A 25,411-nucleotide genomic window follows, 5' to 3' on the forward strand; every position below is an offset into this window, starting at 1 on the left:
TTATAATATGATGAACCGTATGATCGTTTGATGCCCTCTCACTAGGCATGGGTAATATAGATACCGATTCGATATCTATATCTTGGGTTTCTCTGAACATTGATCGCAGAAAAGGGGTCATCACCCATTTCAATATCGCCCATATCGGTCGTATCTCTATTTTCAAATATGTCAAAAATCTGTTAGACAATATTATGTTTTGGATAACAGACTTTTAACATATTCGGTATTGAACCAATATATAGACATTATAACTAAAATATATAGGTATTACTATATATTATTGACCCCTCTCTCATATAAAAAAAAATAAAAAATATTTTATTTTTATACTTAACACATTTTGATATTTGTCGATTAGATTTTGATGTTGTAGACCAATCAAACTAATTTAGAAGTAAATTGTTTTAGAAATCAGGCAAACCTCAAAACCCAAAGATTAATTTACTAAAGACCGCTTTAAGCTAGAACGAATCTTAAAGACATTTGTGAAACAAACTCAAGACATTCGTGAAAGTAATTGCTATAGCACTTCGTTACAATGGATGTAAATATTGGAGCTCAAAGTTGTGGATTTAAATAAATTGTAGGTGGTTTTTGTTCAACCACACTATATCCGAAGTCATAGACATGAACAGAAATAGAAGACGTAATTTACCTGACGCGATGTTTTTTTTAATAGGTGAAAATGGAATGGTAACCCCACATGTGCTATCGTTATGCAACGGCGGGGCACCAGTAAAGGGTGACAGATAAGAATAATGGCAAGGGCCAATTGAACAAGAATTAACCACTATAGTTTCCAAGGGGAACCGCATGGAGATCGACCTGATAAATTGTATTGCAATGGACATGTTAAACGTCATTACTAACAATAGCTTTCCCCCGTTATCGCGATGTTAGAACAGCTATACAGCATTAGCCGTAATAGGTGTAAGTACCCAAACACAATGACAGTACTCTTAAAATTGAATAACTTGTGCCAAGGAGTACAAAATAGATTTTTAACATTTTTGTACTAAATCAATCAGAAGACCGCGCAGTTTGCATAAATTTCTGTTTTTTTTTTTTTTTTAATATTAACTATGATTCTTGAAGAAAGTTATTCAATTTTATGAATATTACCACTGGATTCTAGGTGGAATACTTAATTAAACCAATAATCATATATGTATATCAATAGCCACACTATCCTACACTAAATTCTTTCGAGAATTCCATCAGTAACAATATCAGTAACGCTTTTTTCTTCATCCTATAAACTTTCATTGATATTTTAAAAAAATTATCACGTAAAAAGTAAATGTAATTGCGACATCTCTGTCATCCATATCTCTGTCCAAAATTCTGCTGTGGTTTGTGGTTTGGTAACCGCCGCTTTTACTTAACAACTATCATTGATTAATGAACTTGTCCTAATTTAACACTTGAACAAACTTGTACCGACATATAAACCACAATCCTTTACATTTATAGCAGGAATTATACAATTTTTCGTGAAATAATAGATATTATAATACACTATTATAATTTACTAGTTATTGTCCGCGGCTTTGCACGCGTTATGTCCCTTTAGATATTTACAAGTACTCGTACATATAATGCAATTTTTAAAGATTTTTAATACTTTTAAACGCATAAATGGATAAATAAACTTGAATGATATTTGATATGCAAACGGACCGTATTCTGGATTTACGCATAGGAGACTTTTAGTCTTAATATACTTAGACATAGTTAAGTAATACAGCTAATGGTACCATATACCCTAGATAAAGTGGTCAGATATTTTATACACTGCTCACAACAAATCAATATAGAACTGATGTCCTTCTTACAAAAGATGTACCTTCAAAGGTCGACCTGCACGCGGTCTCCTACAAAACCCAATGCAGTTCATCATTAATGAATAAGCTAGCTAATCTGACTTTATTCTCAGCTATTATCCTTCAAAGGAATCCCGCCAATTATCCAAAAAAAACGCAAGTAGGGTACCAATTTATTTTCATTCATAAAAACTGTTACAGATCTACAAAACAGTGAATGTAAGAAACCCATTATCTATATATCCGTAAATAATGGTTTGAAGATCACTGAAACCATAATTGTAGCTTCTACCGATTTTTTATGGTAAAATGAACCTAAATCCCTTATACGATCGTCACGAAAGGTAGATAATGTTTTTGACAGTACTTTACAGTTGATATTTAAACATTTTTGTATAACTTCGTAATTTTTAATTTCACGTTGCTGTTTTCCATTTAATTTTTTGTTCTTTTGTTTTAAACTTTTATGTTTTGGAATTATTACTTACTACATGACTATCTGTGCCCCGAGGCTTCACCCGCATAAATTACTTATTTATTTACCCTTATTATAATTACACATTTATAATATTAATAATAGGATAAATTATATGTCAAAAAATATTTAAGTACAAATATTATTTGCAATAATTAATAACATATTTCTTATTAAATTGTTTTTCTTTTATAATTATGTTAATATTACAGAAAGTTGGTGAACGTACTTAATATTTTTATATTTATCAAATAATCAAACTTAAAAAATTATACCTAAGATACAATGAAATTTGGATGATTTTGGATGATGATGAGATGATTGTTTTGATTTAACTTCCCCATACAGAATTCGGCGTAATTATTTCCACTCCAAATATAAAGAGCTAAAAAGGTCAGTTTTCCAAAAATACTTGTAAACAAACTGTGCTATGACTATCTATGAATATATTATATAGTTATATAAATACCATAATTATATTTCGACTTATTATGTACCATTTTAACAAAGTGTAATATGTAAAAATATACGCTTCAACTAAATTCTCAAGTAGATAAAACTTTATTCAAGAAATCAATTCAGGGTACGATACCTGAAGAAGGTAAAAGCCCTTATAAATAAAAAAAAACTAACCTGTGTCGGCAACGTCTGCTGACCAGCCCACCTCTGACTGAACGACATGATCGGAGCACCATATGGCAATGGCGGAAAATCACCACCAAAGACCACATGATCGCAGTTCATCAGAATCGTCAAATGTAGAGCCCTGTCTACTTGTACGCGGCAGCGGCAAGGGTACCGAAGGTCGTCATTCAATTCGGAACACGGCACCCATTGTTGTTGTCCCAACACTGGGACCATGAAGAGAAGGAGAAGCAGCCACATTGTGCCTGGAGAAAAAAAACAGTTTATGTTACTAAATGCAGAGAAAACTATAACAATTGCAATTACAAAATAAATAAAGGGTTGGCAATGCACACGAGATATCCCTAGTATTGCAGGCATCCATAGGCTACAGTGACCGTTTATTATCAGACGGCCTGCATACTTCTTTGCCACCTTCGTGACCGGATAGAGACAAAGCTGTTTTATCATTCCAACCCTTTATATAACTTTTCCTCGTAATACTTAGAAAATAACGAGCAAATTAATAATCCATCTAAGCAAAATTGTTATAGTCGCCTATAGATATGAACAGTATCATGGGCATCACAGAATATACAGTGCCAATACAATCATGCAAACACAATTACTTCACAGCAAAATACGAATGGGACAGAGGTACCCATACAGATGAGTTTTGCCAGAGACAGAGACATAGTGTCTCTGTCTCTGGTACACTATTATAGTATAATTATTATAGCAGTATTAAATTAATAAAACATTCGAAATACAAAAAGAGTCTACATTTTACAATCGACATCAAAGCAATAGTTTCAAAAATTTCATACAGAAAAAATTAAAATTTTATCATTTATTTTATTAACTCACTCTGAAAAAACTCCAACCAACACTATCTATCGTACACTATGAGCATGTACATATTACATTACATTAAAAATTAAAATAAATTACACAAAACATTTATTTTAACGTTATAATGCATAAAATAAAAAAGAATAACAAAATAGTGAACGAAATAGAAAAGACGAGATGAGACTATTACAATGAGTCTTGTCGCTTGTACAAGCGATTTCATCTAGACGACCCACAACTAAAAGAATTTTTAATGAAAAATGAAAGAGGCTTACAGTGCTCAAAGGCAGTCTAGAGCATGATGTAATAATATACCTTATTGTACTCGTATATATTACAGGCACAGGCTAAATGCACGCTAATTTTGTTTGAATCCTAGCAAAGTGATTAAAATATTAGTCGTAAATTTGTGTTTGTATCTTCAGAATAATCTCCGGTACTACTGATTCGATTTTTTTTTATACAACTTAGAATGGCAAACAAGCTGACGGTCCACCTGATGGAAAGTGATAACCGTCGCCTATAGACATGAACAGTACCATGGACATAACAGAGTATACTGTTTCGCTCGTGATATCCCCCATGCGTTGCCATTCCTGAGGACTCAGGTGTTATTCCTCTGTACCCAGTAAATTCACGCCATATCCCACCCTTGAAACCAAAACACAGCCATGCAAACACAACTGCTTCGCGGTTGAAAACCAAGCAATAAACCCAAGCAATCGACTTTTGTACAAAGTCTCTCGATTTCGAAAATCCTTTCACTGTTTTAAAGGTATATTATCCCTGAGTGCTATAGGCTACGTTTTAGTTTGGTAAATATATATTTTCATTAATTAATCACAATAAATGTAATTGAATTCGGTAAAACTCTATAATATAGCGTACTCTGCCTGAATGGTTTAAAATAAAGGAATAATCTACACAAAAATATTAATTTCTTTTAACTTTACATAAAAGGCTGTAACACCATATATCTAAGTTTAATATCACAGCCAAAAAATGCTATTCGTGTTAAAATTAAAAAAAAACTTTATAGATTCTCATAAAAACAAATAGCTAAATCAAAATGGAAATTTCATCAAGTTTACTTTTTACAGCATGCTAATTAATACAGATGGTCAGAAGATAATGCGAAATACAAACAATAACCCAGTAAAATTTCGTTATCGCTGGCGCTGGCCATGCGAAAATAGTAGGCGGGGTGCGGAGGTGAGGGGGGCGGGAAGACATATAAATATGCACACATCAAATTGCTGGATATGCTGTTCATTCTAAAATCTTAGAGAATATTAGTGTAATACTTTCACATACGCCAAAATATCAGCCTTTCTAAAATTTGTTGAACAGTTTAAAAGTTATACAAATAATGTACCCGTACGGAGCCGGGACGGGTCGCTAGTTTCTAACATAAAAACACCTGTAAAAACTTTACTCGCTCCTTCAGTTATCGGTTTCATTACACATGTACATTCACGTTGGCTCAGGGAATACCTAGGTCCCTATTTGAATATTGAATCAAGTTGCCTACACTAGTGCCCGGTATGTTATTCAAATGTTATTGTGCCTTGGGTCAGCAATATTTCCATAACAAACCTTAAGTGTCACATTAGAAGACAATAAAAACGGTCACGCCATGATTTCTAGTTTTGTTTTTTTTTGCGGCCACTTACATTACCATCACAGCCTTCGTTACCATAAACGAAACCCCAATTGTCGATACAAACATAAACGGGCTGAGAACAACAAGAAACACCTCGTAAACAAGCTCCTCGTAAGCAACAAATTTACGAGCGGACCTTTGTTTATTTCATTCCTGAATATCGCGTTAAAGTTCGACAGTTATCCTTATGTAAACTTTCGTGATTGACGGAATTTGCGGGGATTTTTATTTTGAGGAATACACCCATCTAAAATATTACGTCAGTTATTGGCAGAGGATTTTCCCCTTTGTTTCTTTCTGGGATTGGAAGCCAACGAGCGACCTTATCACGTAAATTGCAAAACTTGTAAAATTTCCCGATCCACTCCGTACTACGCTAACGAGTTATCGTTCGATGTTTTTCATCTAGTTAATGAAATGAGACACTGTGTTACGCTGTGACACTTTAGCCAGTAGTTGAAGCAGTACGCATAATGCATGTTTGTGCCGTCACGTTCTTTGTGTCTCATACTTGAAAATCGCTTCGAATGCGAATTCCAAATGGGTAAATTATTAACGAAGCCCGATTTATGTGGAAAGTTGTGCGGATCGCGTCCGAAACTAGCTTAGTTTGTTCGCAACTTCACCCGCCATCTCCCATCATCGGCTTCTCATCTTTCCAAGTACTCTTTTTGATATCTCCAAATATAAATTTTTACACCCTTTCCACGAACTTTGTGAACTTTGGAACGTTGAGGTCTCGGTAAATATTACCTGGTTTATTTATTCCCGAATTCCCGTACTTTCAGCTGTTTGTCGGAAAGGGATTTCTAAAATAACAACAATATACGGTTACTATGAGTATGAATTAAAAGGCTTCTTCGGTTGAGGGTGTCTTTTGAACAATCTGGATATTACGTTTCCGAGAACAAGTATTCATTTTCCTTGATTTAAATACTTTAATATTTTGTTACATCTGTTTTCGTTTTATGCTTAATAAAAATATTTTTAATGAGTAAATTATAATACGCATAAAGTAGAAATGTAAAAAAACTTCCAATTTGATTCAAGACCGATTTTTACTGTTTTCTTTTCGAGCATTTACATGATATGACTACTCTGAGCAAATTAATAAAAAATATTTCTTTTAGGATCTACGATTAAAATCACAGATTTTTTTCTAAAAATCTTAAAATGTAACATCAAAATGCGTTTATCCCTATTGTTGTCACTTTAATTTTGTAAAATTGATAAAGTTTTTTTTTTTTTTTTAATAAACTAAATTACATTAAATTACATCTACAATTTTATTTAGATTTCAAAGTATTTATACCATCCAATGAAAATGAGCTGGACAGGTTCCAAATTACCACCAGGACAACATAAGCCTAACATTTAAATACTAAAATATTACCAACGAGAGTATACATTTATTAGTAGTAATAATATTATTAAACAAAAATCAACTACAAAATTTAAAATCACAAGTAAAAAATGCTTCATCATCCTTAATCATCACAAAACTTAATTAATGTATGGGTATGAGTCTCTCGCCATTTAAGGTTATATTTCAAAATTGCTTTCTCCTTCACTTTTTATAATACTTAGAAAAGCAAACAAACTATGGGTCCAGCTGATAAACGGTAACCATCATACGCATAAACATTACAGAATACTACATACTTACATACTTTTGCATTGGTAGAGATGAAAGAAGTTGCTACACATTGTTGTTGTTATGTAAAAAATGCTTACCGAAACAAATTCCGAAAATTATTCAATAGCAACAAATGAATGTCCAAACTACAAACAGTAATCAACATGCACTGGCACTATTATGTCCGCATAATACATTATAACACAATAGCGTAATAATTCATTAACCTTTCTCGAACACAAAATAATGCTACGAAATAATCAATTAACAATTTCACTTTTCAACAAACAACGATATCGACCACGTCGCTTTTGTGACTATCAAATTTCGGATTTCATAAACATCAAATATAACAAAAACCGGATCCATTGCTTAATTGTAACAACTTTGTATATCGGCATTGTTAGTTACTATGTTCTCGCGCTGCGTTAATTTGTTGCAAAACTAATGATGTTCAAATATTAGTTCTGGTCGCATTCTCATCAAACTGTTTGATTATTCCCGTAATTACATATTAATTGCTTTAAGATTGTATTAGGCGAAGTTTTGCTTGCGCAAGTTAATATTTCGACATTGTATTGAACTAGTTCATGACTTGATATATAGTAAAAGGGCCAAGTTAGAAATATTTGCTCGTAACATTTGAATTTTACGTTTTATTATGTCTGATAATAAATCAATAAAAAAGATACATATGGTACACATAAAAATAATATTAAAATGTAATTAATTTGTAATTATATATTAATAACATTATTGTTCCATTTTATATTAAAAAAAAAAACCAAGTATTTTTGTAAATAGAAGGCAAATTTATGCTTATACAGCTCACTCGCAAATCTTAGAGGAATATGCTCTTTTCTTGAATGTTTCAATATCGTATCAGTTTAATAATACTGCGGCTCGGAATTGATTTCATACTCGTACTATGATTGCGCGTGGTAGAAAATGCTTACGGAAACATACGGTGGAGAACCGCCACTAATCTATCTGGATGAAACTTTAGCTTGTGGCGGGTTGAACGGTGATGAAATTCAGCAGCTGGTATTAATCCGAACAATTCCTCTGAACACTCCCCATGATATATGCGATAAAAGACGCAAAGAGACGGAACGCATTTATTTATCCGTCTCCATGTTATATGAGATTAGAAATAAATTTTTTACTATTTATTTTCAGTCTCAATGAATTAAAACAAGTCTTTTTTAAGCCCAGATGTTTAATTTCAATGTAAATTTTGCGACAGTACCAAGTATAAAAATAGTCTATATCAGCTTTAGGATTTTATACCAATAATAAAAAAGTAATAATTATAACAAGATTTCAATATCATATATAAATTACTAAAATATATGTACTAACTTTTTATCCATCTACCATGAAAGTTTGTCTAAAATTTCAGAATTAATCGAAACACGAATTAGGCATTAAAATTACAAAATATTTATTTTCAAAATAATAAATGTCATTCGAATACATCATGAAAGGATTTGCTACGAACAAAGTATCACTCACCCGTGTACGAGTACTATTTTGATATGAACGTGTTATGCGTACGCAGCACTAAATTTCGGTCGGAAACTTCGAAATTAGATTTCGCGGTAGACCCCATGGTTGATATGATTTTTCCGAAACTGTTAACTAAACATCGTGACTAGAATTCTAGTAGATTGCGAATATATTCAAAAGTACCCGCCCGCCTACATAGTTAAGTCGCCCGACCATTTCACTCGATTTAGTATTCAAACGACATCTTTATATTATGTTAACTAGAATGTGTGATTATTATAAATTTTAATTATTTGACAGTTTGAGTGTCTTTCAATTGCGTACAAGTGAAGTTATTATTTCGTGCACAATATTTGCTTTAAAAATCTATATTATTATAAAAAAATAATTTAAGATATCCATTTATTTACTACTTCTTATTTTTAGCAAAAATATTTTTTTCAATAATTAAATAAGTAAGTACCTATCTTACTAACACTACTGGATACACTATTTAAGGACAACTTGCAATCTACATAAATTTAGGCATTCCTTCGATATCGACTGAAACTTGGCCAACATATTGAACCCCAGTCTAACCGAGGTTCAATCATTACCGTCTGCTGCTTGCAATTTAACACGACGGCACGTTACATTTATAGCTACTCGTACATCTCACGATTCTCTGGACATAAAACTTTTACTACTATCACGATAGTTATATACTACTCAAAAGTTGAGAGAACAAATATAAATGGTTAGTACATGGACAGTATATGTTACTTGCAGTGATTTGTAATGTCACCTCTTTGTTCTTTAGAACAACAATTCCTAAAGTGGGTTCCGTAATATCACCAGGGATCTGCGAAATTATTTATACAGTAAAACAATTCCATTGTAAAACAGTAAAAGTGCTATACTTTGAAAATATTTCTAATAAAAGTGTTTGTTCTTATTTAAATTACAGTGTTTTTGATTTGTAATCATTTGATATGGGGCTGCATAAAATAAAAGGTATTTGTTGGGCGTTCCGTTATCTTAAAAAACCTCTGCTCTAGAAAACTGAATAGCGTATCTAAATAACCCTCCTATATTCGATACATTATGTTGATATAATTTATTATCATTTTTTACATTTTCATCTTTAACTGGACGTCTGTCCAACAAACGAGCTATGGCCTTTAGTGCAAGACAAAACACGGAGACGTAATCAAACATCACTCGAAAACGATTGTCGGAAACGACAAACGTAGTATTTTTTTTTTAATTACTATTGTCCAGTTGCATATAACCGATACATCCTGTTTTACTACACAAATATAATCAATTTGACCTACCATAAGTTTTTTAAAAAAACCCTGATAAATTACTGTTTTTTAACCAAAGAAGATAAAAAATAATAGGTATCCAAAACAATATTATTCTATTAAGAATTAAGACAAGACGAATTGAAATATATATTTATTGATTTTTAAATAAGTTTATTAACTTTAACTGTTATGTAGTATGAAATTATTTTAATTTGGCTTTGTGACGTGGTTGAGGACTTTAAGTAAGTCATGTTCACTAAAATGTCCAGACAGGTGATGGCGTGGCCGGGTTATTGATTTCTCTAAAATATAACTATAGTTAAGCGTAATGATTGCTAGCTCATCTGGAATATTCATGAACGTGTGCTGCCTATAGGGTCTGGTCTGCTCTAGTCACTGCAACTGATTTATTTTATTGTTTTGTTTTAATTATATACTATATGTTTTAAATGAAAAGCTATAATAATATTGCTTAGTAGTTAGTATTCACACAAATGCATTATTTAAATAACTCAGCTACTCACTACCAAAAACTCGCATTTTTGAAATAGTTTAACTATTTGAAAAATGCAACAACTGAGTTTCTTGTCCGTTCTTCTAGGCTAAAAATGCGTTCCAAATGGGCGGTAATGAAAAATTACTATTCAAAAATGTTAAATTTTTTAATGGTCGTTTTACTTGATTAAAAATATTTCATTCTTTAAAAAAATCCCTGTTTCGATATTACTTTTGTATAATTTTCTAGAAATATGATATATATTGAAACTCAATATCAATTCATCTATTTATATACATCTAATAAACCTTTCACCTATTTTCAAACATCAACCTTATTTATGTTTCATCGAGAATTTTAATAGAAGCAAACTTTATCTCATCAATGTTGCCCGCTGTTTATTCTCAACGTCCCTGTAAACACTCAACTAGTTAAAGCTCGTATAAAATCTATGAATTTGTAATAATCTAAATTTCCATCCAATCCGAACTGAGATTTTTAATTACAAAAGTAATTACGTGCCTATTTTATACGACACCCCATATTACTAAGGAGCCCATTAAGGCCGCAAGTTTACTTATCGACTTTCCTTGACACTGTTTTAATTAATTTCACTGTACGTGTTTAAGAAATTCAATCAAAATACTATGATACTAATGATGAAAGTAAAAAGACCGCAGTTAGGCTTTGGTGATATTTTAAGATGGACGCTGCTATCCATTCCTCGACTTTATTCCCTTAGTCGCCTCTTTCAACACCAAAGGAAGGGATGGCAGAGGCGGTATAAATTATTATATAGAAATAAAATAAATCGAAATAAACGATAGAAAGAAAAAAATGCTCTTGTTACAAATATTACAGAAAATCGGAAAATGAAGGAAGATGGTAAAAAGTTACTTACAGTAATATCTATTTATCTATGGCGAGTATATACGGTACAAAATGATGATTACACTACTAGTAATTGAAAATGTAATAACTAATTCGTATTTTGATTTTAAAGTTTGACAATATTTTTACCGCCAAAATCCAATTTCAGTTATAATTTTAATATATATTCTTTATTACACTTAAAAAAAAGATACAGCTATTAGTTTAACAATTTGTTAGCAAGAGTGGGCTTATTTCAGAAAGAGATCTCTTCCAGCCAACCCAATGCAATGAGAGAAAAAAATAATATTATTAATTAATTAATTTTATTACTTTCTTACTTAATGTTTTATCATTGACAAATGTATAACATTATTTAATTATGATTGAATTTTGACAGATTATACAGACAGTGCCAATCATGTGGTATAAACCCTCTTAATGGTTCCTCATAAATGTTTAATTAAGATCCATTTCAATTATTTGCTTTAAATACTTAACGAAATTTCAATAAAGATAGTATCCTGTAAGCTAACGAAACTCTTCACACTAGAAAGCGACACTCTAATATAAATAGATGAATTAACATATAGCTTTATATGATATTGTCCTAAATACTAGTAAGTAGCCAGAGGGAGACTGTACAAAAGTCGATTGCTTGGGTACCTCTGTCCTATTCGTGTTTCAACCGTGAAGCAGTTGTGTTTGCATGGCTGTGTTTCGGTTTGAAGGGTGGGATATAGCGTGAATTTACTGGGTACAGAGAAATAACACCTCAGTCCTCAGGAATGGCAACGCATGGGAAGTATCATGGGCGAAACAGTATACTCTGTTATGTCCATGATACTGCTCATGTTTATATGCGACGGTTACCACTTTCCATCAGGTGGGCTGTCAGCTTGTTTGCCATTCTAAGTTGTATAAAAAATAAGCCCTGTGGTCCCGACACAGAATGGGCCTCTTCCTTTCCCGTATCTGTCGTAAGAGGCTACAAAGGGAATTTACTTGTCGAAGAATAGGCAGCAACGTCCTTCTTTAAACATCACCAAAGGCTGTCAAGCATGCCAACTACTGGCAAAACCTCCCAATAGGAGAAGGCCTATATTCAGCAGTGGAGAGTTAACGGCTGATATGATGACGATAATGACTAGTAAATATATTATATCTCAAATTGTATTTACTTGGAACTGCATACTATAAACTGGGGCTCATGCACAATAGCTTTTCATGTAGATACCATTGTAAATACGTTGTAAAGGACGGCGCGCATCAATTCCTGCTCCATAGCTATTTATACGTTTAGTAGGACTCACTCATGCGGTCGAAGATATCAGGATTCAAAGGGTACGAGATATATGCCGTAGCAATACGTGTCTGCTTTCAGAATCGGCTTTTACGTTATAAGTTGGTAATGTAGGGATCGAGAGCTCTGTGATTTAGTAATTTAATACGAGTATACAATTTATGTTGATATGAATTTGGTTTTATAATGTTTTTGTAGAATTAAATAAAAAAATATGCTACATATATTGACATAGTTAATACAAGTGCAAATGTTATCAAAATTTAATAATTTTGATATCATCATTCCCACCTGATGGAAAGTTATAACCGTCGCCTATAGACATGAGCAGTACTATGGACATAACAGAGTGTACTGTTTCGCTCATGATACCCTCCTTGCGTTGCCATTCCTGAGGACTCAGGCGTTATTCCTCTGTAGCCTGTAAATTCACTGCCATATCCCACCTTTCAAATCGAAACACAGCCATTGAAACACAACTGCTTCACAGTTGAAAGATGAATAGGACAGAGGTACCCAAGCAAACGACTTTTGTACAAAGTCTCCCTCTGGTCTGAAAGTGATCTTTCCGTCTACATACAAACTTATTTTAATAGAATATATACTATCGATATCGATTGATATATATACTATAGTACCTACACATTTAATATTGATTTATTCTATATTATTATCTTATAGATATTATACGTTCTAGAAAATACAATACAAATAAAATACTGTTGTAGGCTGATATTCTATTTTTGATCCAAATATCTACGAGCCGAATCGTCAATACAAACAACAAACAAGCTTTGTCGATTCCTTCTTATCTACGATAACTTTCGAGAACATTGCGTCAAAAAGCTAAATAACAACAGATTTTGCTATTTCTACTGACCTCTGAATTGTAATAATATGCGTTCGATCGACAAAGCAGTTCATGCCTTACTTCATACTTCTATTTTTTTTTTTTAATATAATCGTAGATTTTAAATGTTATGTAATAAAATAAATTATCTCTTCCTTCGATTGATATGGATTTATTTATTGGATAAAAACGAGAAAAAGTCTTAAGCAACAACGTAATAATAAACAAACGGTGGAAGCAAAAAAATTGTACCTAGGAAAATGTAGACTGAGAATTACAGAAGTAAATTTTTTTAAGAATAGCACACTTGTATGATAGATGGATTTATAAATTGTAAAATACAAAAAATATAAAAATTATAAAGCCCACTCTTCTCTCTAATTCCTTACCTATACCGTAAGAAACAGGTGTAATATTCGGATTTGTAGATAGATAAGAAGATTGTATTGTATATGATACAGTGTTGAAACAATAACCAATCGATTATATAGATAGTTATTAATCAACTTACGAAATTACATCAACGTCTTAATTTTTAAACCATGTTAGTAACAAAACTTATAATTCTAACGATCGTACTCAGTTTATAAACAAATATAAAAGCTTTTCCTATCTACGTAAGAGTACAATTTCCACTCCCTGTCAGGCAGGCTTTTTTGCGAAACGAGATATTCTACTGCATTCGAATATCTGAATGTGTATAAACATTGTTGTGGATTTTTTTTATTTACAAACTTTTTTGTTTTAAAGAGATATAAATAAAAATAATAATTTAAAAATAAATACAAAATAAGAATACTAACTACAATGCGTAAACAAGGATCAAGCATATTATTTCATTGTCCGTAATCGTGTCAGATAGCTTATTAAAACAGTGCGACTGAGCGAATCGTTCTCTATTTCTATAATACAATAATTATATGGTCTTGTACAATCATACAGATTTATATCTACATTAATGTAAATAAACAGATTAATGTAGATATAAAATATTTTTTTATTCATATAATATATCAAATGATAATATAAGATGAGAAATAGATAAGAAAAAATACCGACGTCCATTGTGGCGAACCCAACGGGATTCGTTTCAGTATTTTAGTTTTTAAATCAATACAACAATTTCAATTTAAAATCTAAACTATCTAACCAATTTTGACAATTTTTTTATGGGACTAATATGTAAGTATCTCTTTTCAGAAAAAAAAATCCCACTTGGTTTGTAACAGGTTATGAGGTAACAAACACAAGAAAATACAACCGAATTGAGAACATTCTTCTTTTTGAAGTCAATTGAGAAAATTTAATGATTTAGCAATTATTAAATTTTCTTAAAATCAAATTAAAATAAAACTTTACCCTCCCCTGCACAACAGGTACGAGTATACACCTACACTCGTTGCACCAAACTGTAAAATAACTACTAATAGACCAGGTGATAGAGTTTTGGATGATTCTCTTAAATATGCAACACTGTTTTGCATATTCCCGCAGTGAAGCGGCAATTTCTGGTTTACTATTGGTGTGGCGAAAAATTAAACTACCACAAAAGCTTTACTATGTTTTGGTCTGGCGAATATGAAAATTACTGCAATCTTAACATCTCCTTCAGGGAGAAGGGTTAGAGTTAATGATAAATAAATAAACATCATTATTAGTGAATTATATATATATATATATATATATATATATATATATATATATATATATATATATATATATATATATATATATATATATATATTGGCCCGATTAAAACATTCAATTCAAAACAATCCAAAATGTAAATTTTCATTGATACAAACTATGTATATGGTTGCTTAGAATTTCAATTAAAACAAACTCGTTTACATGTTAGCGCATTACTTCACAATCGTTTCCACTGGAGTTGCAAAGTGTATTTATTAGCATTGCGGCTATTTAGTTCCACGTAGTTTATACGCCTGTTCCTGTACACTTTTACAGACAAATCGTATACGTAAATTTCACTTTGCCTTATTCTGCAGATTGCCAGTATTTTTTTCCGATTTTAAATGTTTTCAGATGTTAATATTGTATATACTAAAAAAACACGTGTATTTAACATTTAAATGATACAATATTCATTTTAATATTTTCGTTACACGAGCTTATTATCTCCCGCCATGTAATAATAGTACCTAATACTAGTGTATTTATCTTTTTTTTTTATACAACTTAGAATGGCAAACAAGGTGACGGCCCACCTGATGGAAAGTGGTAACCGTCGCCTATAGACATGAGCAGTACCATGGACATAACAGAGTATACTGTTTCGCCCATGATACCCCCCATGCGTTGCCATTCCTAAGGACTCAGGTGTTATTCCTCTGTACCCAGTAAATTCACGCCATATCCCACCCTTCAAACCGAAACACAGCCATGCAAAAACAACTGCTTCACGGTTGAAACACGAATGGGATAGAGGTACCCAAGCAATCGACTTTTGTACAAAGTCTCCCTCTGGTGTTATATTATTATCTGTATTCTTAGCTTACAGATGTTTTTTTTTTGTCTTCTTAATAATTGATCTGACGCTTGTAAGAAGCTCTGTCCCACTCTCAACTTGACATCAAAATTAGAACTATTTATACACTGCGGTATTATACTGGTTTATTTTTACATATTTTCTCCCTCCTCGCTTTTATTTTCATCGGTACGCTGATTTAGTTGAACCTTGAACCGGCACTTTCTCCAAGGATTTTCTATCGTGTAAACAATGAAATTAATTTTCAAAGACAACGTTCTTCGACGTATATCCGTGATAAAGCACGTCTGTAATCTTCCTCGTCAATATGTATATAAAACCAATTCTTTTCACAAACTGTAATGTATTTATACCTTCAATGACCTATCTTCAGGTCAGGTCTTGGATTAGGAGTTGTGAGATAGGCAGAGAGGTCCCAAATGCCAAATTTCCTCTTCCCACATACACATAATTAACTTGCAATTTGGCACAATCTTTAAATAACATATTTTAAGTAAATATTAAGGAAATTGATGGGTGGTACGCATGTAGTTTTTCGTACAGTTTATTTATTGACTACCTCTAATTATTCTAAACGAAATTACAATCATAATGACGATTATTTTAATTTTAACTTTCTTGCTGATTTAAATATTAATTCCTATAATCACAAACAATATTAATAATTTGTTCATTTCAACTCGAATATTGTTATAGAACTCTGGCGCCTACTAAGAGTAATTTTAATTAGAAATACAAGTTCAACAATTTATAACATAGATAATAGTTAAATAAAAAGATATTAACATTGTCTTGGATCTCAGAAACTAGATTACAGACACTAGATAATTTAAATATAGAAAGCTTTATTGATTAATTTCAGAGATAGTTAAAACAATTAAATATAAGTAGTGATATTTCAGGTAAATTACCATAATTTACCTTAATCAACATATTAATTCCTGTCTCTTATATAACATAAAAAATCTAAAATTTAATGAAACGTATATAAGTATTTAAAAATAATTGATACAATTATTGAACAAAATGGATAATTATTGTTCAAATGAGGCTGAGAGATGGTTGCATACTGTTTATAATACCATAATACCTTTTAAAATTCAAATGGGTTTGATCTTATACCTACACAATCTCGAGATAATAATGGAATGCCTTCTTGATCCTTGTGAAAATATCGTAAAAATCACTATTACCAAATAGTAGTAAATAAAAGATTCGAAGGAATTTTATTTGCATGTGATTCAATGTTGTATGTAGATAATTATAGATTTATAGCGGCATCGAATGTTTATATATGTAAATTTCTGTGTAAATATTACAGATATCATTGGGGTAAACTACCTAATCAATACAGCCTTGTAGTTATTAATGCCGTCAATATGGGTTTTATCAAGACTCGTATTTATTATAACTTAAACGACCAAAAGAAATTTACGGTTTTAGTACAAAAACCCTCTTTCATACAATAGCTGGATTGAGCAATTCACTGTCAGAGCTTTTAAAGTCAGCAAACAAAATATGCCATTGGATCCTTGAGCAAGCGAAGCTTATCAAACAAAAAAACGGGGCAGATTGCAATAGATAAAGCTGCATAAAACTTTTCATACCACTGACAGAAATAATGTTAACAAATTCTATAAATATTTTATATTTGAACAATGATACTCGTAATATAATGAAGTCATAAATAAATTTATATCGTAACTTCACATATTCTTGCATTCTATCTCCTAATATTATAGATGTAAAAATTTATCAAGTTGTTTGTATGCTTGTTACTCAATCAAATCAAATCAGACACTTTCATTTACAGGCTAAACAAATTTCAATGAATTTTTATACTCAAATACACACAAAACCTTTAAATATGTACTTATATAGAGACAAATAATGTTTTATATTCTTATTTGTTCAGGTTACGAAATTATGTTACGAAATATATACTTTGTTGCGTAACAGAAATATATTGTTTAATCAGAATAAAAAGTAGCCTATGTCCTTCTCAATCCCAAATACTTACTAAGCATATACCAAATTTCGTACATATAGGTTAAGGTTGTTATGGTTCCAAGAAATAATAAACAAACAATTTATGAAAAAAAAAATCAATTCACTTTTATAGTATTAATCTATTACGTTAACATATAGCTCTTTATATATTATATAGTAAAAGAAAGGGAGAAAAAAGTTAAAAGAAACTCTCATTTCACTAACATATAAAGACGTAGAAGCAACACAACTTTTGAAAGTCAAAATAATAAAGCCAAGACTGATGAGTAAACAAGATACCTACTAGTACTTTTCCCCATAATATGGCATCTATTATTACAAAAGTAAGCTAATGAAAATAAGATACTTAAGTTATCAGACCGATCAAAATAGTGTATACAAAATGTTTATTACACTTGCGTGAGACTAACACGTTCAGCTGAAACCTAATGAGAGTCGTCTTCACAGAATTTGTTATTCCATATACAATACTGCTGTCAGGAATTTGAAGGAAAAATGTGTGCTGAATTTTCAATAGCTCTTATTTCGTGTCCTGTGAATTTTTATTTGAAATCGAAATTTATACTTGTTTCTCACTATTTATTTGTACATATTGTTTTGCTCTTTAGACTATACTAAAGTGTGTTTTATGTAATATAAAATGTTATACAAAGTAATAACTTACCTGATGGAAGTATTCACTGTCGCCTACAGACATTAACAGCACCATAGAGGTATTCACTGAATAGTCTGTAATACCATTATGCCTTTCATACGTTGCCGTTCCTAAGGGTTACAATATAATATCTCAGTATTTTATAATGTCACATTTTACAATTTTCAAACCGAGACAGCAGTATGCTATAAGCACATTTACTTTACGACAGACCTCGAGTGGGACAGAAATACCTAAACAGAAGACTTCTGTACAAAATTTCCCTCTGGTAAACCACTTCCGCTCAAGAAACCAATAACAAATTATTCTTGTATTGCGAAATAATCAAATCATTACTATAAGAATTTCATCTAATATTAATAAAAGAAAGCTACAAATCCTGTTCATCTTTAGATAGCAACCAATTTCTCTACAACAGATGTTATACAGTAGCGAAGTCAAGCTGTTTCTATTCTCCTTTAAACAGCTGAAAAAAAATCCAACACAATTTGTTCATCAGAGCTAAGTAACGTTTGTGCGGTCCATGCTCTAGTAGAGAGCCGTCCACTTCACGGAACATAAAGTTTTTATGGAGACACACTGCCGGGCCTCGATACAGTTTTATTTTTTCACCCATAGCCCGCTCCATAACTCACTGAGCGACTCTAACTTTAATCGAATAAGACAAATTTAGGTAAATTGTTGATAGCACAGATTAATTATAGACATACTAGTTTCTACCCGCGACTTCATCCGTGACCGAGATATATTCACTGATTAGGATAAAATGCATATGTCTTTCTCCATCCTGTATAATACATGTATACCAAATCTGATAATGATCGGTTAAAGCGCTAAGAAGTAACAAATAAACTCACTATCACATTGATAATATTAATAAGAATTTATATGTCCGTAATAACTGAAATGAATCTAAACAGAAATGTGTCTCAATTACAAATATATAAGACTTACTTTTACTGGCTACTAACTTTATTCCCTTGACTAGGATATATTGATTTACCGGGATAAAAGTAACCTATGTTCTGTACAAATACTATGCGTACTTCATGGTGATTAGTTAAGCCATTATGGCACTAAGAGGTAACAAAAAATTCCCTTTCTCATACCATTTGTAAAGCATAGTATTATCTGTGGTATGGTTAAGCCTTACGCGATAGATAGAGAGGTGCTCAGTTTTAAACACTTCGTAAGAACATACAGAAAGCTACACACATAGACACCTCTTCGTAACAAAATACTTAAAGCAATTTAAATGAGCAATATACCATAACCATTAACGCCCCATAACTGGGCATAAGTTCCCCGCCATTAAAGAAAGATATTACCCTACTATTACGGCCCTGGGCAAACCCATAGTTTTATTTCGAGTTTTTCTCCTCTTCCTCTGATGTATGGTGCTTTATTCCCGCTTACGACATCCTGAGGGTGAAAAAAGAAGCACCGCACGGATATAATACTTCATTACTCCATCGCCAGATAATAAGATAACAAAATAAATTACTCAAAATATTTGAAGTTGATAAACATTATTTTACATTATTTTACCTTCACCACCTTATACCATATTTTTTCTTATCAGAATAAAAAAAGTTGAAAAAAACAATACACATTTACAAAATTGCATTAAAAACGTTTAAAAATTATATACACACTTACATATAATATTTGTCACGCCCATCTCCCATTGCGGTAGCCAGAAACAATGGAACGCCAAATGCTTCGATTCAAACAAACCTCTTTCGCTTCCTCCACATTCATCAATCTTTTCATAAACGTCGATTAAAAACTGTCTTAAAATTGTTATATATTAACAAATATATTTATATCGAACATACATTGACTTTTTAACAGTAAAGTAAATCCAATACCAACAAAAAGGAAAAGTATCCGAAACATGTCCTCGTATATTTAATATGTCAAAACATAAGCAAGTGATTATCAGGGATCAGAGACCTCAGGTGACAGAACCCGCCCCGAAAAAATGTCGTGAGTAGGTCACACGCGCGAACAAGCAAATTGCTTTGCATAATAAATAAACAAGATGTAAGGAAAAGGTATAACAATCCGAAATCCAGCAACAGTATTCATGAAACGAAATTCTTCAATAAACATTGATGAGAATATTATAAACAATTTGGTACTTTCATATTTTCAAAGCTACATACAATAATGGGATGAGTGTATTTTTGTAGTTCCCATTTTTATCATGGGGAAATATTAGGAAAAATTGTAAATTTTGAGAAATTTGTCAACGTTTATTATGTTATCCATAGAGCTGTTCATATCTATAGGCGACAGTTACTATTTTATAGATGATCCGTCAGCTTGAAGGCCATTCGAATTCATATAAAAAAAGACTTCTATTAAAAATATCTTAGGATTTCGTATCTGTAGTATATGTAGGTAGACACTCGTGCTCAAGTTTTTATAAAAAGTTTATTTTATAGGGTACCTCTCTCGTGCAATATGTTTTTTTTTTTTGTTATGATGATAATGAAATGGTATCCCTGCCTGCGCTATCGATGTACGATGGCGGGGCACCAGTAAGGGATGATAGGTAATGATGCAAGCAGGTCAGTTAACCCATCGTGACGAATTCCACTAGAATTAACCACGATAGTTTCCAGGGGGAACCATGTGGATATCGACCTGATAGGGTGTATTATTGGCAATGAGTCAATTAGACCTCATGGCTAATAATCTTTTTCCCGCTGTTATATATGATTGAGCTACCGGATGTGGTTTTTTTTTTTATTGTGGTCTTTTCATTACAATATAATAAGTGCGTATTCTACAGAATAGTTAAACAATTATGTTTACGTACGTATATTAATACGTACAATCCTATACTTGTACAAAGAAGGTAAGAAGAATAATTTTATATAGTACAAGAAATTACTCATTTTATAAAATTAACTAACAGATTCATCATATACAATTCCTAATTAAACGCTTACAGTGTATTCAATTTAACCCTGTATACACTCAGCATTCAGTACTCTTGCCGCCCTCATTAACACTTCAAACAATCCATGACTTCATTCCTGTAGCATTTGCTTGGATTACGTGGAATGTATAAAATATGCAATTAAGCGTCTGTTAATGCTATTCTTATTGTGATTTGATTTACTTACGAACTTATGCTTTTCCTTCCGGATAATCAGAGGTCAAAGAAAATTTGCCACTTGCTTTTACTTTTTGCTGACACACTTCCTTTGCTTTGTTTATACGAACGCGCCTCTCGTACAGATGTATATATATTTAATAAAATTTTCGATTGTAGAAAATCTCTGTAAATTCTTGGGCTTTGTTAACTTTGACTATCACGATTCAGTATTTTGTTATTTCAGTGTCTATCTTAGGTTTAAAAATACAATCCATGTTTATAGAAGATACGAATATTGTAGCTTCTAGCTAAAATTCGAAGGACGTTGAATCTTCTTAAAACCAAAATTTTACGATTTATCCAGACACTCCTCTCTTATAAAAACTACTACAATCAATTGTTTATTACCTCCTCCGTGTATATACACCACTATAAAATCATTCTCTTTTTCTTAGTTTTTAACAATAATATTTATTATTAACACTCTACGAGTATTTGTACAGAAACTGAACACACAAATGCAATAACCTGATCAGTATTTTTTTAGGTCAAAATAAAATATTGATTCTCTTTCAATTGTCAATCTTAAATTAATCTAGATAAAGTATCTCTCTACAGAGACTTAAATAATCAACTACGCATTTTTTTTAATTGTACAACTTTGTAGTTCGTCATTTTCATCACGAAAACTGTCGTTTTTACTTATTTATATAAACATTTTAATTTTAATAAACTATTTTGAATTAATATTACTCTTTATGTAGGCGCTTAAAAATGGTTTATGTTTTTTGGAACGTTTCTAACATTCGATGCTCTATATAGACTTAAATATATAGTTATATGGTAAGATTTCAATATAGTAGCATAGTTAAAGTTAAAAATCTTTTAGATCTACAACGTCACGAAGTAAATTTTAAACTTATTTGCATATTTTGTTTTCCAACCGAGATTGAGCGGAATATTGGCATCGATGAGAACAACTTTATAATCGGAGTCTTCATATTTCACTTTTCTGTACAATTTTTCAAACATTTTCTTTCATACATAAATGTCCTATTCCTATCCTCGTTTTTTCATACAAACAATTACAGATACGATAAAAAAATAATAAGCCAAACTCACCTAGGATTCTAAATGTCTGCTTCTCTGAAGTTATCCATTTGCAATACATATGACAATTGATTTTATACCACAAAGTTTGCAAATAAATATACAGCCCATCTGATAAACGGCCACTGTAACCTATGAATGTCTGCAAAAGCAGAGTTATCACATGGCATGCGTATTGCCGATGCTGAAAAATCCGCTTTTAAAGAACTACAGTATGAGGATACTGTAGTCTCTAGAGAAAATTTCCACAACAAAGAACTCATTTCATAGCCTTCATAGCGTTCGTGAAACGAAGCTCCTCCGAAACCGCGCTGTACGTGACCATTTAGGTTCTAGAGTGTGAAGATGAATTCCTTGTCCATAGTGAGTAATGTGATGATATAGATTTGAGGATGCATTTATTCATCTCGCTGCTTCACCTTCCAATGGTTGCGAGTTCCATCTTAACAAAATACTAACATTTGTTGCCATGTTGCCATGACTGTATCTGATTATATTAATTTGGGTATTATCTGCATATAATATGTATATATTTACAAAAAAAAAACCTTCAAAAATATCTATTAGTTGTGTAATGCCCATGGCATATATATAACTTGAGTGTGATTATTAACAGGATAGGATTAGCACATCCTAAATTATTAACAGATTCGAAAATGTACTTTCCGATAACATGTAATATATTTGGTACTATTTATTTATATGATTCTAAATATAAGAACAAATAATATTTATTCTTATCCTGTAACACTTTAGTACACGTATGAGTCGCCTACACATATGATACACATCATCATATGTCGTGAAAATATTATGTATGGCCACACTTGACTACTGTGATTGTAGAACAAGCAATCATCCATTATCGGTGAGTCGTCACTCCCTATCCATAAAAATCGTCAAAGTTACTTTGTCACGAAATAACTGTATAAGACAATAGAAGCATTACAGAACTTTACTGCTGTTACTGACGTACTGGTAGCCACGAGTGGCATACTTTTTTATATTTCTTATTACTTTCTGTATGTATTTCTTATTACGTTGCCAATAATTGAGAGAAAAACATACTCATATATAGCGTTCTTAAAATATCATGATCATATCAGCCGTTCACTGTCCACTGCTGAACATAAACCATAAGGAGGATTTTGCCAGTAGTTGCCACGTTTGGCAGGCGACTTGGCAACTGCAGTTAGATGTTGGTGATGTTATATGCACGACGCTGTTACTCATTCCTTAAAACCATTAAGTTCTTTTATTCGCCTCGTACGACACAAATGGAAAAGAAAGAGGTAGCTCGTTCTGTGTCGGGACCACACAGCAGTTCTTAAAATAAGCTGACAGAATAATCAATAGTTGGGTGTTTCATTTGGTCCATTGAGATCGCTATAGAGGCATATCATACAATACTAACATCAAAGCATAAAGTAAGCAATCCAGATGCCATCAGAAAAGCTATGAATCTAAATCAAGTGGAAGCTCATCTAAGTTTGTTGGCGCCGGCCCGCAGGCACTTCCAAACTCATTTTCATATTACGAAAGCCGACAACGCGACAGTCGACGGATTAAACAAAACTTTAATGGTATTTTTTTATGTTTCATGTTTGAATTTTACAACTCAGTTGTTCCTGAAGTTTGTTTGGACATTGTACATGTAGTTACAATGTCACTAAGAATGTGCAATGTACATTGTATTTCTAGGAAATATCTTCTTTTCCACTCGTAAAATTACAATAGATCACAGTAAGAGAAATATCCTAATTTGTATGTTCTATATTTAAAAAAATAGTTCTGATAATTCCGTTATTTTTTCTTACTTTCTATAATTTACAATGTTAGGTCAAGCTGCTTTTTTTATCTCAGCCAATCAATAATAATTTAGATGAATTCCCGAACATGACAAGTCCGTTATATATTAAAGTATTTTATCGTATATTCTAAATGTATTTATGTAATTCACGTATAACTCTACCAATATACTTAGATTAAAATAGATCCAAATAAAAATCAATCCAGAAATCTTTTTACTAAATAAGGGGAAAAGGTAGAAAGTAACAAACTGCTAATAAATAATTGCCTTTCATTTCGGGTAACCCCTCTAAAAGTATTACGCTATCATCGTATCCAATCCCAAAAAAGATATTGAAACTGGTCATCTATTGCGGTTATTCCTTTATATGCGGACAGGGTTCCTTTTCTTCGTGATATATATGGATTTTTATCGATTCATTATTACGAAAAACTGAAAGAATATAAGTAAAATTTTTCGAAATATAAAAAAATAAATAGCAATAATAAATATGATTATAAGAATTATATAGTAATACTAAATACTAAGTTGTGCCCGCAACTTGATCCGCGTGACGTTCGTCCAAATTATATGAGAATTTATTGAGCAACTAAACCGACATGAGAAAACAAAAAGCATATCCACTTTCATATTTATAACATTAATAAGAATCTTACGTTGCAACTATTAACAATCCTAACTCCAAAGAAATATTAGTATCTATCTACCACTAAATATCCTTTCCCCATTTCTTACTTTTAAATTAATTAACCATGGCTGACTTTTGAGAAAGTTCCAAGAACTAATCAAACTAAAAAGTAAGTCTCAACTAATTTCAA

General features: G+C 31.7%; 1 protein-coding gene and 1 long non-coding RNA gene across 3 annotated transcripts in view; one reads left to right on the forward strand and one right to left on the reverse strand.

Moving 5' to 3' along the window:
• LOC113518840 (protein artichoke) overlaps positions 1 to 25,411 on the reverse strand; it is a 116,887-nt gene that overhangs the window by 18,199 nt on the left and 73,277 nt on the right. For both annotated transcript variants that reach the window (XM_052892540.1, XM_026903845.3), the window contains one exon: positions 2,935 to 3,191. In XM_052892540.1, coding sequence (XP_052748500.1) covers positions 2,935 to 3,186 — 252 coding nt within the window. In that variant the 5' untranslated portion in view covers positions 3,187 to 3,191. The remainder of the gene's footprint in view (positions 1 to 2,934; positions 3,192 to 25,411) is intronic.
• Positions 1 to 25,411, forward strand: part of LOC128200144 (uncharacterized) — a 43,318-nt gene that overhangs the window by 6,754 nt on the left and 11,153 nt on the right. The gene's annotated exons all lie outside the window — the stretch shown is intronic.

This window comes from Galleria mellonella, unplaced genomic scaffold, assembly GCF_026898425.1.
Source record: "Galleria mellonella isolate WM207_F2 unplaced genomic scaffold, CSIRO_AGI_GalMel_v1 utg159, whole genome shotgun sequence".
Classification (NCBI taxonomy): domain Eukaryota; kingdom Metazoa; phylum Arthropoda; class Insecta; order Lepidoptera; family Pyralidae; genus Galleria; species Galleria mellonella.